Genomic DNA, 15,001 nt, shown 5'->3' on the forward strand with positions numbered 1-15,001 from the left:
TGCAAGCCACCAAGAGATCCAATGTCGCTTACATAATCCAGATATTGAGTCTAGAGTCATGTATATGTGTTGTGGTGGTCTATATGATTCTGGTGATAATGAGAAAGATTGCATGACTTCTGTTTATAATTGAACTGCATGATTCCTTAATCAGATTAGCTTACCCTTGCTTTTTGTGTTCCTGTCTTGTGTTGTATGCTTCCTTTTGCGATGATCACTTATTTGGTGGGAGCAGATGTGGTTGCAGTGTCAAAGGCACTTCTGGAGGATGAAGAGCCATCGTGTTAGTGTTGAAGAGGAGGTTTCCAGTGGGAGCTTTAGCAGTGGTCAGTAGTACAAAGTTTATTAGTTTAGTTTAAGTATATAAGTGATATATTTTTTTATAGTCATACCTTTTGTAAGACTGTATTAATATATTGTGTACACTGGATTATCTTTTTTGGAACTATGATGAAACTCCCTATTTTTTCTTAGTTTTAAACTACTGAAATTGGGATGTTACAAATACAAACCTTTTTCTTATCTTAATAAAATTTCCTTTAAAATAGGATAAAAGAATTAACGAGATTTCATAACAATTGTCAAACTTCTTATTACAAAAAAAAAAAAAATTGAAAAGCAACTTTATGATCCACCATAGCCAAGATAAAAAACAAAATACTACAAAATTGATAGTTTAGAAATAATGAATTTTGAAAGTTTACATTATACTAATTATAGACATTGAAAATGAATGAACCAAAAAGTTAATCAATTAGATTTCTCTCGATCTTCCATTTATTTAGTTAATTAAAAATATATTTAAGACTGGTATTTTGTACTTCTAAAGGTGTTTAAATAGAAAAAAAAATAGAGATAAATTATATATATAAACAGGAGCACTTGTACATATGAAAAGTAGGTATAGGTTAAATTTTATTGCTAAGAATGGAACTCTTGTTTTGAAAAGAGGAAGGTTCGAGAAAATGTGTGGGCTTATAGATTATAGATTATAGATTTAATGTTGCATGACATATTTCCATCTTGAGCAGGATAATTTAAAAAAAAAGTAGCTACATCATCTTTAACTATATTAATTTCCCTTCTCAATTTCTTCTTTAACTACAGTTTTCAAACATAAACATGTATGTGTGGATGTACATATAATTAACTAATGATTATTGATCACAACCGAAAACTTGGTTGCTTTTTAGATACAAAGGCATCATGAGTGAGGGAAACTTCATGAAAGTGAGTTTTAATTTGTTCGAATCTCTCTGACAGAAACAAGCTTTCAAAGCTTTTCAGTGCTGCTGAAACCTTGACTTCTGCCATAAACAATGCCCTCACAGGCCTGTGATCTGATAGTTTTGACTCACTTCGACCGTACTCAATTTGCTTTAATCCTTTCCCAAGCCATATAATTCTGTCACACCTATACCATCATATTTTTATATTATGGTTTTTTTAATTTAACAAAAAAACAATTAATTAGCTTTAATTAAGATTTAGGCATGAAAATGTCTTACCATGCTGGTGCTCGTTTCTTTGCTGCTTTTTTGCAGTGATAACAACATCCATAGTAGAGATCAGAATTTGGACAATACTTGTAGGTTGGGGCAAATTTGATTGTTCCTTCATGCCATCCTTTTAACATCTTTCCACTCATCACTTCCATCATTAGCTTCAATTTCATTAATTAATTCAATCAAAGTTAGAAAATATACCTTCATATATACTTTAATTAATTAATGTTTGTGTAATTTGTATTTTCATTCATGGATTTACACACCTGATCATGTTCTAGTAGGGAGTCCCAGTCTTCATTTTCAACAAGTAATCGTGTTGTTTCTTCTGGTAGAGAAATTCTGTAGTTTAAATCTCCCAGCAGTATTGTGTGGCTGCACAACATGCTCGTGGTTAAAGTAATACAACTTGTAAGTCAAAGTAAAAGTGATTAAAACTAAATGGTTAAAAGTCGGCAGAAAGTAAATTCTATTTTAATACCGAGTAAAGATGTCAAATGTTTTGTGTTTTATTCTATGTCTGTGGATGCTGATAGGGGCAAATGTTTTGTGTTTTATTCACTAATTAATTAACTCACAGTCCTTCTTTAGTTACAAACAAAATAGCCAACAAAGAATAATATTCTAGGTGTTTTGGCAGTAGGACAAATTCAAAAGCTGGAAACATACAACGATGCTTTCAACTGGCGATTAAGTAGCAAATTCTTTAATTTAACAGCCATAAAAAATTAAAAAAAAAAAAAGTTATTCAATACTGGAACCTTGTTTTCATGATTTGTTGGGAAAGGAACCTAAATAGTATTAAAATAAAAACCAAAAAGCAATTATTGAGGTTGATTAGTTGGAGTGTTTGTAATTAATTAACAATTAATGTTATTGGAACCTTGTTTTGATTGATTACTACTTACTCATGATCAAGAATCTTTGTTGGCAAATCAAGCAAAGGACCTTTGGGAAAGCTTGTCCTTGAAAATATTTCAGAAACATTAGAGTTTCTGTGCCTCTCATCCCCTTCTCTCCCCCCAGACGCTAGGTGACCACACACAAAGCAAAAGCTTGTTTCATGTAACACAAATCTCACAGACACAGAACCCTGCAAGTCATATCATTGATGTTGACAGTGATGATGAGCATATAATTAAACTGCAAAGTGCAAAAGCAATTAAGGTAATTAATTAAGGTTAGGTAACCTTGTTCCCTAAGCAGCCCATGATGCCACATCCGACACATGAGACACTTGGATGTTGAATGAATGGACGAAGGTGTCTCTTAGCCCATACAGATATCATTATACCAACCATTTGCTTGCTAATGATACATTCAAAATCTTGTGGGGCTTCACACTTTTTCTGACCTGGATTATCATTTTCTTCTTCATTGCACCAACTCTTTTTCTTTTCATCTTTTAAATCCCTATCAATATGTGTCTTCTTGTTCAGGGCTTCTCTGATCATGGAGTTCCACTTGCTACACATCTTGCTCTTTTCATACCCCAACACATTGGATGCTTTCAGAGGCACAATTTCCTGAAACCTAAACACTTGAAAACAAACAATTAAGGATGTTGCACCACATCACATGCATCATATACTAAACAATTCTGAAATCAACCTCAATTCATTCATACCCTAGTACATAGATGTCACACGAGTTGTTGCATGTCTCCAACAAATCCTCCATCTTCACTCCTTCATCTGGGGCAACCCCACCTACGTTCCATGTGCTCACAAAAATCCTTAAATCATTATAGAAAGATCATGTGAGAAACATATATGGAACTCTATCAAAGATATACATACTGCATTTCATTCTTCTTATGTGAGAAGGATATATAATAAGAACACACAGAATTAATTATACTGTTATAATTCTTACTTGTATTTTTGTGTATCTTTGTGATCATTAAGAATTGTTCTGGATCTGAGAGTCGAGTGAACATGAGCCAATAAGGGTTCTGTGTTAGTTGGATAATCTGCTATAAAATTGCTGCTTCCCACTCGCTTGTTGAGTATCTTATTAGCCACTAATGCTGGCAACATGAACTAAGGAAATTGAACATGCACAAACAGATTCATGTAAGTAAAGAATATAGGTAAGAAATTAGAGGAGAAGAGAAGGGAAGTTATTTATATGCATACTTACTTCAGTTAGCTTTCCAGTCATGGTAAGAAACAGTGGTTTGTGCTAGTTTTGGCGACAGAAAAATGATGAGAATAGGAGGAACAGTTAATTTAATGTGACGTGAAAGAGGATATAGCCTTTGGAGATTTTGGATATGTTATAGGGAACATTTTGGTAGCATTGATTGTTGCAGAATGAGAGAGAGAGAGAGAGAAGAAAGAAATTGTTGTGTTTGATGATGAGTAGAGTTATATAATGAAGGATATGGTGATGTTTGTAAATGGTTGAAAAAGGGTGCAAGTGGGAGTAATGTGGTCCATCACATGGTATTGCGCAACAAATTGCCAACCCTTTTGCATGCTAACATTATGAGGGCGTTTTCAATGGTGGAAAACGACCCAATATATTTAGGTTTACGACAAGGTTGAAATTTGACTGCTTTCGATCAGATTATTATAACTTTATCTTAATTAATAACCTCATTATTAGGATGCCAACGGGGCGGGGCGGGTACGGGTATCATGATCCCATTCCCATCCCCATAATAAAAATTCATCCCCATCCACATCCCCAAACCCAACGGGTATACAACTTTTGACCCATCCCCATCCCCACCGGGTAACGGGTATTTTCTTATACCCATACTCATACCCATTTTTTTATTGTTCCATATATCAATTAAATATTTTTTATAAAAAAAATTTAAAAATCACACCAACGGAATCATGATACTATCAAAATATTCAATATTAAAATAACATACTCCTTTTGATTTTCATGATGTCAAATATTAAGAAAAATATTATAATAGTATAAATCTCAAATTAAAGTATCAAATAACAACTAAATAAAATTCAAATAATTATATAAAAGCTAAAAAATTACACATTACTAAAATTTTATAATAACCAAAATATATTTATTAATTTTACAAATGATCAGTGGTTTCATTTGCATTCGATCCACCTACACATAGAAAAAAAAATGAAAAATTAGATATGATATAATAATTGAAATTGAAAATTTTAATTACTAGAATATAATGTACCTTCTTCATCAGATTCATTATCATAAAGGAGTAAAGATAATTAAATGTGTAACCCAAATTTGAGAATATCCATTTGAACATAACATAACGGAAAAAAAAAATGTATAATTAAGATTATGATAAAAGGAAAAGTACCTTGAAGATCTGCTTAAACCTTAAAGAACAAGCCAAACAATTAAAAGAGAGTAAAAAAGTGTATAACCAAAGTAACAAAAAGAAGAGCTACAAAATAAGAGTCAAACATTTTCATGAAAATAAATAAATAAATAAAGATAATCAAATGTGTAACCTAAAAATTATTTCATAGAATGAAATTGAGGAACACCTATTTGAACATAACCATGTACAGAGAGTAAAAATTATGTAATAAGAAGAAGAAAAATTACCTTCAAAATTAAATCTTGAAAAACAAACCAGACAATTGAGAGAGTAAACAAAGTGTATAAAAAAAACAAAGAGAATGAGAAATATGTTATATATATATATATATATATATATATATATATATATATATATATTATATTATATTATATTATATTATATATTATATTACTATGTATATATATATTATATGTGTGGATATCTTATGTTTATATATATATATATATATTATATATATATATATATATATATATATATATTTATAGATATATATTTATTTTAAGTATATATTATATTATATTATATAATAATATAAATATAATAATATATATTATATTATTATGTATATATATTATATGTATATGCGTAGATATTTTATGCTTTTATATATATATATATATATATATATATATATATATATATATATTTCTTTTAAATTTTTATAAATTTGTAATGTTATAAATTTGTTTATAAAAGATCTCACTAGTTAAATGATTAATTTGTTTTATACGTATATATTATATATATTATATTATATTATTATGTATATATATTATATGTATATTATATTATATTATATTATATTACATGTATATGTGTAAATATATATATATATATATATATATATATATATATAAAAGTATATTTTATTTATATGTATATATACTATATTATATTATATTATATTATATTATATTATATTATATTATATTATATTTTATGTGTAAATATATTATTTATTTATATATATTTTTTAGATTATTTAATAAATTATAAATAGTTTAGTAATTTAAGCGGGGACGGGTATTTGGGCGGGTATATATATATCCCCATCCCCATCCCCATCCCCAGTTGAAAATTTCGGGTATTACCCATACCCATACCCATACCCAGTCAAAGCGGGGATTCCCCGTCAAAACGGGGACGGGTTCGGGTGATACCCACGGGCACGGGTTTATTTGCCATCTCTACTCATTATCAACAAAAATAATGGACCCAAGACTATATTACTACAACTTAATAATTTTTAATTATATCATTCAATAGACGATAAAAAATAATTAGTTCATATTTTGGAATTTTGAAGATATACATTAGTTACGTCGACTTTTACTTATATAAATAAAGTATAAAAATATTTTGAATTAATAAAAATTTTATATATGTGTGAATAATTTATTTAATTCTAAGTTAAATTTTGGAAAAAATTTAAATTAATTTAAAAATTATTGAATCAAACAATCATTGGTAAAATTTATACTAGTATATATACAATGTTGTTGCTAGGTATGGCAAAAAGGTTAGGTCTGGCGGGTTCATTAGCCAGCCCGCTAAAAAAAATGGGTCGAGACAGAGAATGCAACTCACCAACCTACATCAGTCTGGCATGCCAACGTGACAGACCAGTTTGCAGCCCGCTCTTATTTAAAGAAAAACATGTGCAACACATGTGAGTCACTCTTTAGTTGATTTGTGTGCAAGTGAGTGCATCAGAAGTCACGAGTCACAAACAACACTCTCTTCTCCTCTCGTCTCTGTCTTTAATTCTCCTCCATCGTTCTTCTCATCGACAGTCAACCATCATCCACTATGAAACTTGACGATGACGAACGCAGCCACCACACAACAACGACAACGCAACGACCACGCAATTTAAAGTAGCCCCCGCGCAAGGACACGCTTGTCACAACTGACAACGAATATTCTGTCAAAGAGCGACCACCACGAACAGGTTCATTCCTAATTTACCATTTCAGCCCTTTTTTGCGAATTTCTTAACCCTAATTTAGATTTGCCTCGTGTTGTAGGTGTTGCTGTGATTGATTGGGGTTGTCCTAATTGTTGTTGTCGTAATTGTTGTTGAAGGTATTTCTTTCTCAGATTGATTGTTGTTTGTGTGTATTGTGATAGTTGCTCCTTGACTTTGTCGTGATAGTATAGTAGTTTGAGTTGTTTGTTGTTGGGTTATCGTAATTATTATTTGTGTTGTTGTTTGAGTACACATTTGTGTTGTTGGGTTGTCATAATTTTTGTTTGTGTTGCTATTTGAATACACATTTGTGTTGTTGTTTATGTCATTACTAATTAGGATTTTGATTCATTTTGAATTGGTTGTGATTTAGTAAACTTGGGGTGGTTAGCAACTTATAATGGATGAGTCAATATCCTCCTCCAAATGTTGATGATGAAACTGAGAATGTTGATGTGCGATTGAAGAGGATATTGATGAGTGTTAAACTTAGAGAATCCTCCTCTAATAAAAATGGTAAGTCAACAATTTCTTATTGTTGAAAATACTTTATTAGGATTGGGGTTGGTGATGATGGAAAGTAGAGGGCAAGTTGTAATGGCTGCAACCAAGAATACATTATTGATAGTAAAAAGGATGGCACTTCCCATTTGAAGCGTCACATTGACAAATATAATAAACTTAAATGTGAAGATGTGAGGTAAATGATAGTGGATGGGTAAGGAAAGCTAAAAGCAAGAAAAATAGATCAAATGGTTTCGCTTAAGTTGTGTGTTGATTTAATTATCCAGCATGATTTACCATTCAACTTTGTTGAGTATGAAGTGCTTAGAACTTAGATAACTTATCTCGACGCATGTTTACTTTCTAGAAATATGACAAAGAGTGATATTTTAAAAATACATATGAAAAAAGAAAAAAAAAACATGCTAAAGGAAGAGTTTAGGAAAATCAGAAATAGGATTTGTTTTACATCTTATTTGTGGACTTCTTTAACTAGTGAGGGTTATAATCCTTTGACAGCACATTATAAGGATACAAATTGGAAATTGTGCAGTAAAATTATGAATTTTTGCCACTTCCCTCCACCTCACACTGGATTTCAGTTGTCAAAGAAGATAAATGGATTTTTGCATGACTGGGAATCGAGAAAAAAACATTTTCTTTGACTTTGGATAATTCATCTACTAATGATGCTCTGATCAAAACTTTAAAAAGTGAGCTTGTTTTGCAAAATTCTTTGGTTTGTGATGGTGAGCTTTTGCATGTGCTTTGTTGTGCACACATTTTAAACTTTATTGTGCAAGAAGGATTGAAAGCTCTAGGTAATTCTTTAGATCATATTAGGGAAAGCATAAATTAAACTATGATTTTGGTTTTTATGTTAGAAATTAAAACAACACAAGCTTGAAGCTACTATTAATATTGGAAGAAACCAACTTGATATATACTTGGATGAGCCAACATTGATGTTGATATTACTGAATGTGTGGATGCTCTTGAATGGTGGAAGAGTAATAGTCAACGTTTTTCAAATTTGACAGTCATGGCTAAAGACTTGCTAAGTATCTCAATTATTATGACTGCATCTGAATCTGCTTTCAACATTGGTTCAAATATTTTGAATAAGTATAGAAGTCGTCTATCTTTAAAACATGTTGAAGCAATAATTTGTATTTGTCGTTAGAAGCATGTGCTTCGTGAATATAGCAACTTCTCTAATTTACATTATAACAAAATATTTTCATAAATAATTTTTATATTCTAAGTTGTATTTTTCAATTCCATTCCATGTGTTATTAAGATGATGATGATGGTGTTGATCAAGATTGAAGAGTGGAAGGGAATTGTTCTAAGGGTGCATCTAATAACCCTGAAAAGAAAATTCATGAAGATTGAAGGAAAAAAATGCTTTGTTATGCTTTTATTTTACTAATGGTTTCCTTAAAACCTGGACTACACTGGATAATGGTGAGACAATGAGCTTTTGTGATTGTATTTTTCTTCATTATATCGCACTGGATCATGAAGCACTGCTTGTGTTATATATGCAACCATAAGTTACAATGAAATATATTGCAAGCAAGACATGCCTCCAACACTATTTGTGTTATTTATATTGCCTGCAGGTTGAACAAACAACCATGTTATATACTACAACAATGTTATATTGTCCTAAATTTAAATGTTGTATGAATGAACAAATGTAATTGATGTGTAGAAAATTCAATCACAACAATTTTGTTATCTCTAGTACCTTGATTTGGGCCTCTAATACGAAATCAGAAAGTATAGAAAGTTCACTGACATCCTATTTTTGCTTAGCGAACTAGCCCAACACGACCCATTTTAGGCGGGCCAAAATCAGGTTGGGCTAAAACCGGTCGGGTTTTGACCCATTTTGCCACCCCCTAGTTGTTTCCCCTAGGGTTTGTTGCCTGTTTTCCATGAACTTTTACCTAGAGCAGAGCAAAGATATTGCATGCGACATTTGTATACAAATTTCAGGAAAAAGTTTTCTGGACAAAAATTGAAGAATCTTATGTGGAGTGCTGCTACAAGCACATACCCCTAAGCTTGGAAAAGAGAAATGTTAAATATTAAAGAGGTCAACGAAGAGGCATACAAATACCTCATAACTATTCCCCTTGCGTAGTCTTTCTCCTTTCACAAAATCTAGATATGTTAACCACATTTTTGTCATGATTGAAACATGTTTTGGTTTAGGCTTAGATTTATAAATCAAGCAATATGTGACACACTTGACAACAATATGAGTGAAGCTTTCAACTATGTCATCATTAATGTAAGAAATAAACATATTATAACCATGCATGAAGAGATTAGGTTTTATATGATGAAAAGGTGGGCAACCTACAGAATGAGAGTATCAACTTTACAATAATCCATCTGCCCCAAGATTCAAAAAGAGTTTAAAAAGAGTCAAATCTAACAAAATATTGGATCCCAAATTAATTATATAACCATGACAAATTGTATTTGGACTATGTTGCTTTTGGACTTATATATGCACTTTTTGGACAATTGGTCAAGAGAAAATTTGTTTGAAGTTAGACACATATCCATGATTGAGGATAAGTACACAATCAACATAGACAATAGAGACTACAACTATAGAGAGTGACACACCGGTTGTGTCCCTTGCTGCCACACAATTGCAGCAATGAAGTTCATAAATATGGATCCAAAAAAACATTATACCTCATTGGTTCATACGCTCCACATATGAAGAAACACATGAGACTATCATCTTTCTAGTTAATAGGCAACTTTTGTGGGAAAAACATCCTTTCGTGATGTGCAACCTCCATTTAAGTGAAGATTACCTAGGAGACTAAAGAGAAAAAGATGGTTGGAAGAATGAAAGTTAAAAAAGAATGATACTGAAGTGAGAAAAATTGGGCACAAGAAAAAAATGTAACATTTATCGTTTTCTTAGGCGTAACTGAAAAAATTGGTCATTATTTCCTCAACAACCACCCAAGCCACCAATACAACCAACTAAGCAATCCTCACAACTAACAAATCCACCACCACAACCAACTCAATAGTCTACTCAACTAACGAAGCGGTCTTCACAACCACATGAGGAGTCCTCACAACCAATCAGGGGGTAGAAATTACCAATTATGAGAGGAATTGTATAATATTTATTCCTTTAAACTTTTATAATGTAATCTACCTTTGTGAACTTTTATAATTGTATTTTTTCATTTACTAGTTTCGACTTAAAAACATGAAATTTTGTAATATTTTTGTGAAATATTAATCATATTATGTTGTTAATCAACTTATCTTTATGTTTACTGTCATTATTATATATCTATTCACAGGTTATTCATGTCAACAACAAGGACTACATTGAACAACATTTAATTGAAATATGGACTAAATTGAACAACATTTAACTAAAATATGGCCTAAATTGAACAAAACACAAACAATCATAATTTCATTCATTGATTCCTTGGTACACATTACAAAAGTGAATGAGACAACCTTAACATGTCATGAACTACATTTTAGTTAGCCTACATAACACAACATACTAGAACATAGGATCACAACCTAAACACATCAACCTACACACAGACACACCATTACTATGTTCATTGCATCAACAATGCAAATCACTCCTACTAACAATTGGATCCTTTTTTTTGAAAATTCTCGGTGATTTCTCCATATCATAAATCTTCCTCTTTTTCCTAGCAATGATAGCATCCATTTCATCAATATTTTCTTCAGACCACCACTTGAAATAGTTACACCACAAAGTCAAATGAACCAGTTTTTTATTCAAGACAATAATTAGGGGTGGGCAAAAGATTTAATTTTCTTGATCCAATCCACTTTTGTTCCAATCCACTCCATTTATAATCCATTCTATTAAAAATCTAATCCATTTAAAATCCATTTAATGGATATGGATTCCAATCTAATTTACATTTTATATATCTTATGGATTGGATATCCATTTTATAAATCAAGATTTTTAAATATGGATAATCCAAAAAATCCAATCCAAATTTTCAATTTAAATTTAGTTGGGTTAGATTAAAGGTTGAGATGAACTATGCTAAATTCAGACTTGGATGGGCCTTGCTCGACGACCTATACGGATCGGACAGGCCCGACAAACCGAACGAGTCGATCAGGCCCAATGCCCTGATGAGTCACGCGGACCCGAAAACCCGAACGGACCAGGCAGAACCAATGACGAAAACAGGTAAAGCAGCCCAAAGACCCGAACGAGTCAGGCAGGCCCAAAAACCTGAACAGGCCTGACAACCCGAACGAGCCCGAAGACCCGGATGGGCCGGACAACCTGGCGACCCGGACGGGCCCGACGACCCAGACGGGCCCGACGACCAGAGCGGGCCCGAAGACCCGTACGGGCCCGACGACCCGGATGGGTCTGACAACCTACACGGGCCTTACGACCTGGATGGGCACGACGACACGAACGGGCCGGATGACCCGAATGGGCCCGACGATCCGGACGGACCTGATGACTTGGACGACCCTAACGGGCCTGGCGACCCGGCGAGCCTGACGACCTACACGGGCCTTACGACTCGGATGGCACGATGACACGAACGAGCCCTACGACCCGGACGGGCCCTACGACCTAGACGGGCTCGACGTCCCGGACGGGCCCTACGACACGGATGGGCCCGACGACTCAAACGGGCTTGATGACCTTGATGTACCTGATGACCCAGACGGGCCCCACGATTCGAACGTGCCCGACTACCCGATTGGGCCCGACTATTTGGACTTGTCCGTCCGGGTCGTCTGGCCCGTCTGGGTCGTTGGGCCCATTCGGGTCGTCCGGCCCGTTCGCGTCGTCGAGCCTGTTTGTGTTTTCAAGCCCGTTCGGGTTGTCCGGCCCGTTCGGGTCATCGGGCCCGTCTGGGTCGTTCGGGTCGTCGGGCCCGTCTGGATCGTCCGGGTTGTCGGGTCCGTCCGGGTCGTCGATCCCATCCGAGTCATTCGGGCCTTAATGACAGAAGTTTTAAGAAATTCAATTTAAATTTCTTTTATTAAAAATGGATTCTGGATTTTAAACTTGATTCAAATATTTGGATTGGATTTAAATCTTGATCCAAATATTTGGATCTAGATTCTAAAATATCCAAACTACTTTTGCTAAAAAAATGGATTTGGGTCAAAAATCTAATCCAATTATTTGGATATAAAATGGATGTAGATTGGATCATTAAATATCCAATCCATGCCCACCCCTAACAATAATAACAAAGACAATATCAATTACTCATAAATCTTTCTATTACAAAAAAATTAAATCTCCTATATATTAATCTAACCTTGTAGTTAGGACAATCCCAAAATTTCCTACCAACATTCTTTGAAGTTCTTTCATTCTTAGTATTGTAATATTTCCACAATTGCAAATTGGGGTTAACCTCATTCCCCTTGAACCACCACCATGTGAGGAACAACAAATTCATTGCCTCCAACTATTACAGCATGAGGAAGAAGATTGACAACCAGACATACCTAACAAACATTCAAACAACGAACACACTCACTTTTCATGTCATGACAAAACCCATCTCAGTTTATCTCCCAAACCCTATTTCCCTTTTTATCCTGATGTGAATCTCATTGCACAAGGGCTGACTTAGGATCTTTAGGGTTAGAACCAATTATGACCATGAGATTTTTTTTTGGCATAATTAATTATTAGGTATTCTTTTTGAAAATTGGGGTGAAAAAGAAAGAAATAAGAGGTGAATCTAAAAGTGGAAGGAAAAAATCACTCTTTCCAAAGGAGACAACATACAAAGGATGGAAAAATCCTTTGATACAGCCAAGGGTTCTTGAATCACTCAAGAACTAGAAGAATCACTCTCACTATTAGATAGAAAATAGAATTTCTGAACAAAACTTAACTTGATTTCATTGATAAAAAATGGTTCAACTTATATAGGAGCTTTAACCATTAGAATTATAAAAGACTCATTAATTGTCATTATGTCCCACTAGAGCTAATAATAATCCACTCAAGTTAATAATGGTCCACTACTTAATGACTGATTGTAACTGAAATTGTGGCAGCCAAAAGTCATCCAAAAGTATTCAGCAAGGTCCTCTTGGTCTTCCAAAGGCTGGTTCTTAAGCTGTCAAATGGACCCTTATTACAACTTGGAATTAAAGCAAAACTAAAGCTCATTAATTGGTTAACCCAAAATATAATTTGGTCAACCAATTTTACAAAGCAATGAGCCATTATTTAAATAAAAGAAATTGCATCAATATGGCGCGTTTGTCCACTTCCATTTGGGCCATGATGCAATTTATAACTTTAGTCTTTTCTTCTTCAAACTTGGGCTTGTATTCAAATAATATTGACAACACTTGTTGCAGAACTTCTTTTGCTTTCCTTGCTCTAGACCTTGTTATAGGTCCTCCAAGTTCTTCAATTGGATCCTTGTCCTTGCTCATTGTCACATCTACATCATATCCCCAATTTAATTTCAAAATACAATAAACATTGCAACGGCTACAAATATTAAAAGGCCACATAATGAAAAATATTTAATGTCACCCTGTACAGTCTCCCATTATCAATTTAAACGACATCATGAAAAGAGACCAAATTGAACGCAAAAAAGAAAACAAGGGAACCAAATTGAATAAACGGGATCAAAATAGTACTTAAGCCTAAAATTTAAGTACTTAAAAATAACATAAATTAAGAGTATGCAAGCAAAGTTCAACCAAAACAACATGGTGACTGATAGTGCTCCTAGACCAGCCAAAACCAACAGTCCCACAACTCTGTTTTGCGATCATTTCACGAGATTACATATATAAACACAAACTTTAAAAACAATGAACCCAAGGAACACATGAAATCAATAAAAAAATGCAAAAAAAAAATGAAAGACTCATCCACCGACGGAATGAGGAGGAGAATGGAGTGGCGGCAAACAGTTGAGGTCCTCTAGAACTCATGTGCAACACGACGGTAAATAATGGGGACCTTTTGGAATTCATGAAAAAGTAGGGATGAAGGCCGAAGAAGAGCACTCAATGAAAAAGAAGAAGAAAATTGATTGTGTAGGGTATGCATAGTGGATTCACAATGGAGGAAAGGAAGGAGAAAATTGCATAATGAACTTGGTGCCTCTAAAACTTTCGTGAAATTTAATCCTAGGTAGAGCATAGGCTTTGGTTATTAGTAAAACTAAAGCCTAAAATGTAATAGGCTTTGATTTTACGAATAATCAAAGCATAAAGCTTTGCACTGAATGACAATTTGGTAAATATTAAATATTTAGGCTTTGGTTCCTTAGCAACAGAAGCATATAGGTTGTATAGGTTTATCAACAATCGAAGCCTATATCTCTCACTTAGATAAAATAATTAAAAAAAAAGAGTGACAATTTTGAAATTTTCACAAACTTGTAGCCTTTGGTTCTTTAGCAATTGAAGCATATAGAGAAATAGACTTCGATTCTTTCAACAATCGAACCCTATAAGTTCACAATAATTTAAAAAGTATCATTGTGTTTTTATATGCGTCGTTTTTCTTATAAATGAAGCATATAAGACAATTTCAAAAGTCAAAAATTACACTAGTGATCGCTCATGAAGTAATTATATAAAAGTTAATAAATTTATTATACACAGCAATTTGTAATT

General features: G+C 33.3%; 1 protein-coding gene across 1 annotated transcript; it reads right to left on the reverse strand.

Annotated features, from left to right (window-relative positions):
* Positions 1 to 1,059: 1,059 nt before the first annotated feature.
* Positions 1,060 to 3,869, reverse strand: LOC114172981 (type IV inositol polyphosphate 5-phosphatase 9-like). Its single transcript, XM_028057159.2, has 8 exons — positions 3,648 to 3,869; positions 3,381 to 3,547; positions 3,133 to 3,240; positions 2,696 to 3,038; positions 2,414 to 2,598; positions 1,772 to 1,880; positions 1,509 to 1,663; positions 1,060 to 1,414 (listed from the first exon to the last, which is right to left on the reverse strand). Exons 1-8 carry the CDS (start codon positions 3,666 to 3,668, stop codon positions 1,165 to 1,167), a joined length of 1,338 nt encoding a protein of 445 aa, XP_027912960.1. The 5' UTR covers positions 3,669 to 3,869; the 3' UTR covers positions 1,060 to 1,164.
* Between the last annotated feature and the right edge of the window lie 11,132 nt (positions 3,870 to 15,001).

This window comes from Vigna unguiculata, chromosome 2, assembly GCF_037176805.1.
Source record: "Vigna unguiculata cultivar grain cowpea cultivar isolate G323 ecotype 2 chromosome 2, ASM3717680v1, whole genome shotgun sequence".
Taxonomy (NCBI): domain Eukaryota; kingdom Viridiplantae; phylum Streptophyta; class Magnoliopsida; order Fabales; family Fabaceae; genus Vigna; species Vigna unguiculata.

What these genes read in the sequence shown, in the direction of transcription:
- LOC114172981 (XM_028057159.2), bottom strand. Translation starts at nt 3,668, where the DNA reads ATGACTGGAAAGCTAACTGAA. An exon ending in TGACTGGAAAGCTAACTGAA is followed by an intron (nt 3,548 to 3,647) that starts GTAAGTATGCAT and finishes CAATTTCCTTAG; the next exon opens with TTCATGTTGCCAGCATTAGT. An exon ending in AAGAAACGAGCACCAGCATG is followed by an intron (nt 1,415 to 1,508) that starts GTAAGACATTTT and finishes ATGATGGTATAG; the next exon opens with GTGTGACAGAATTATATGGC.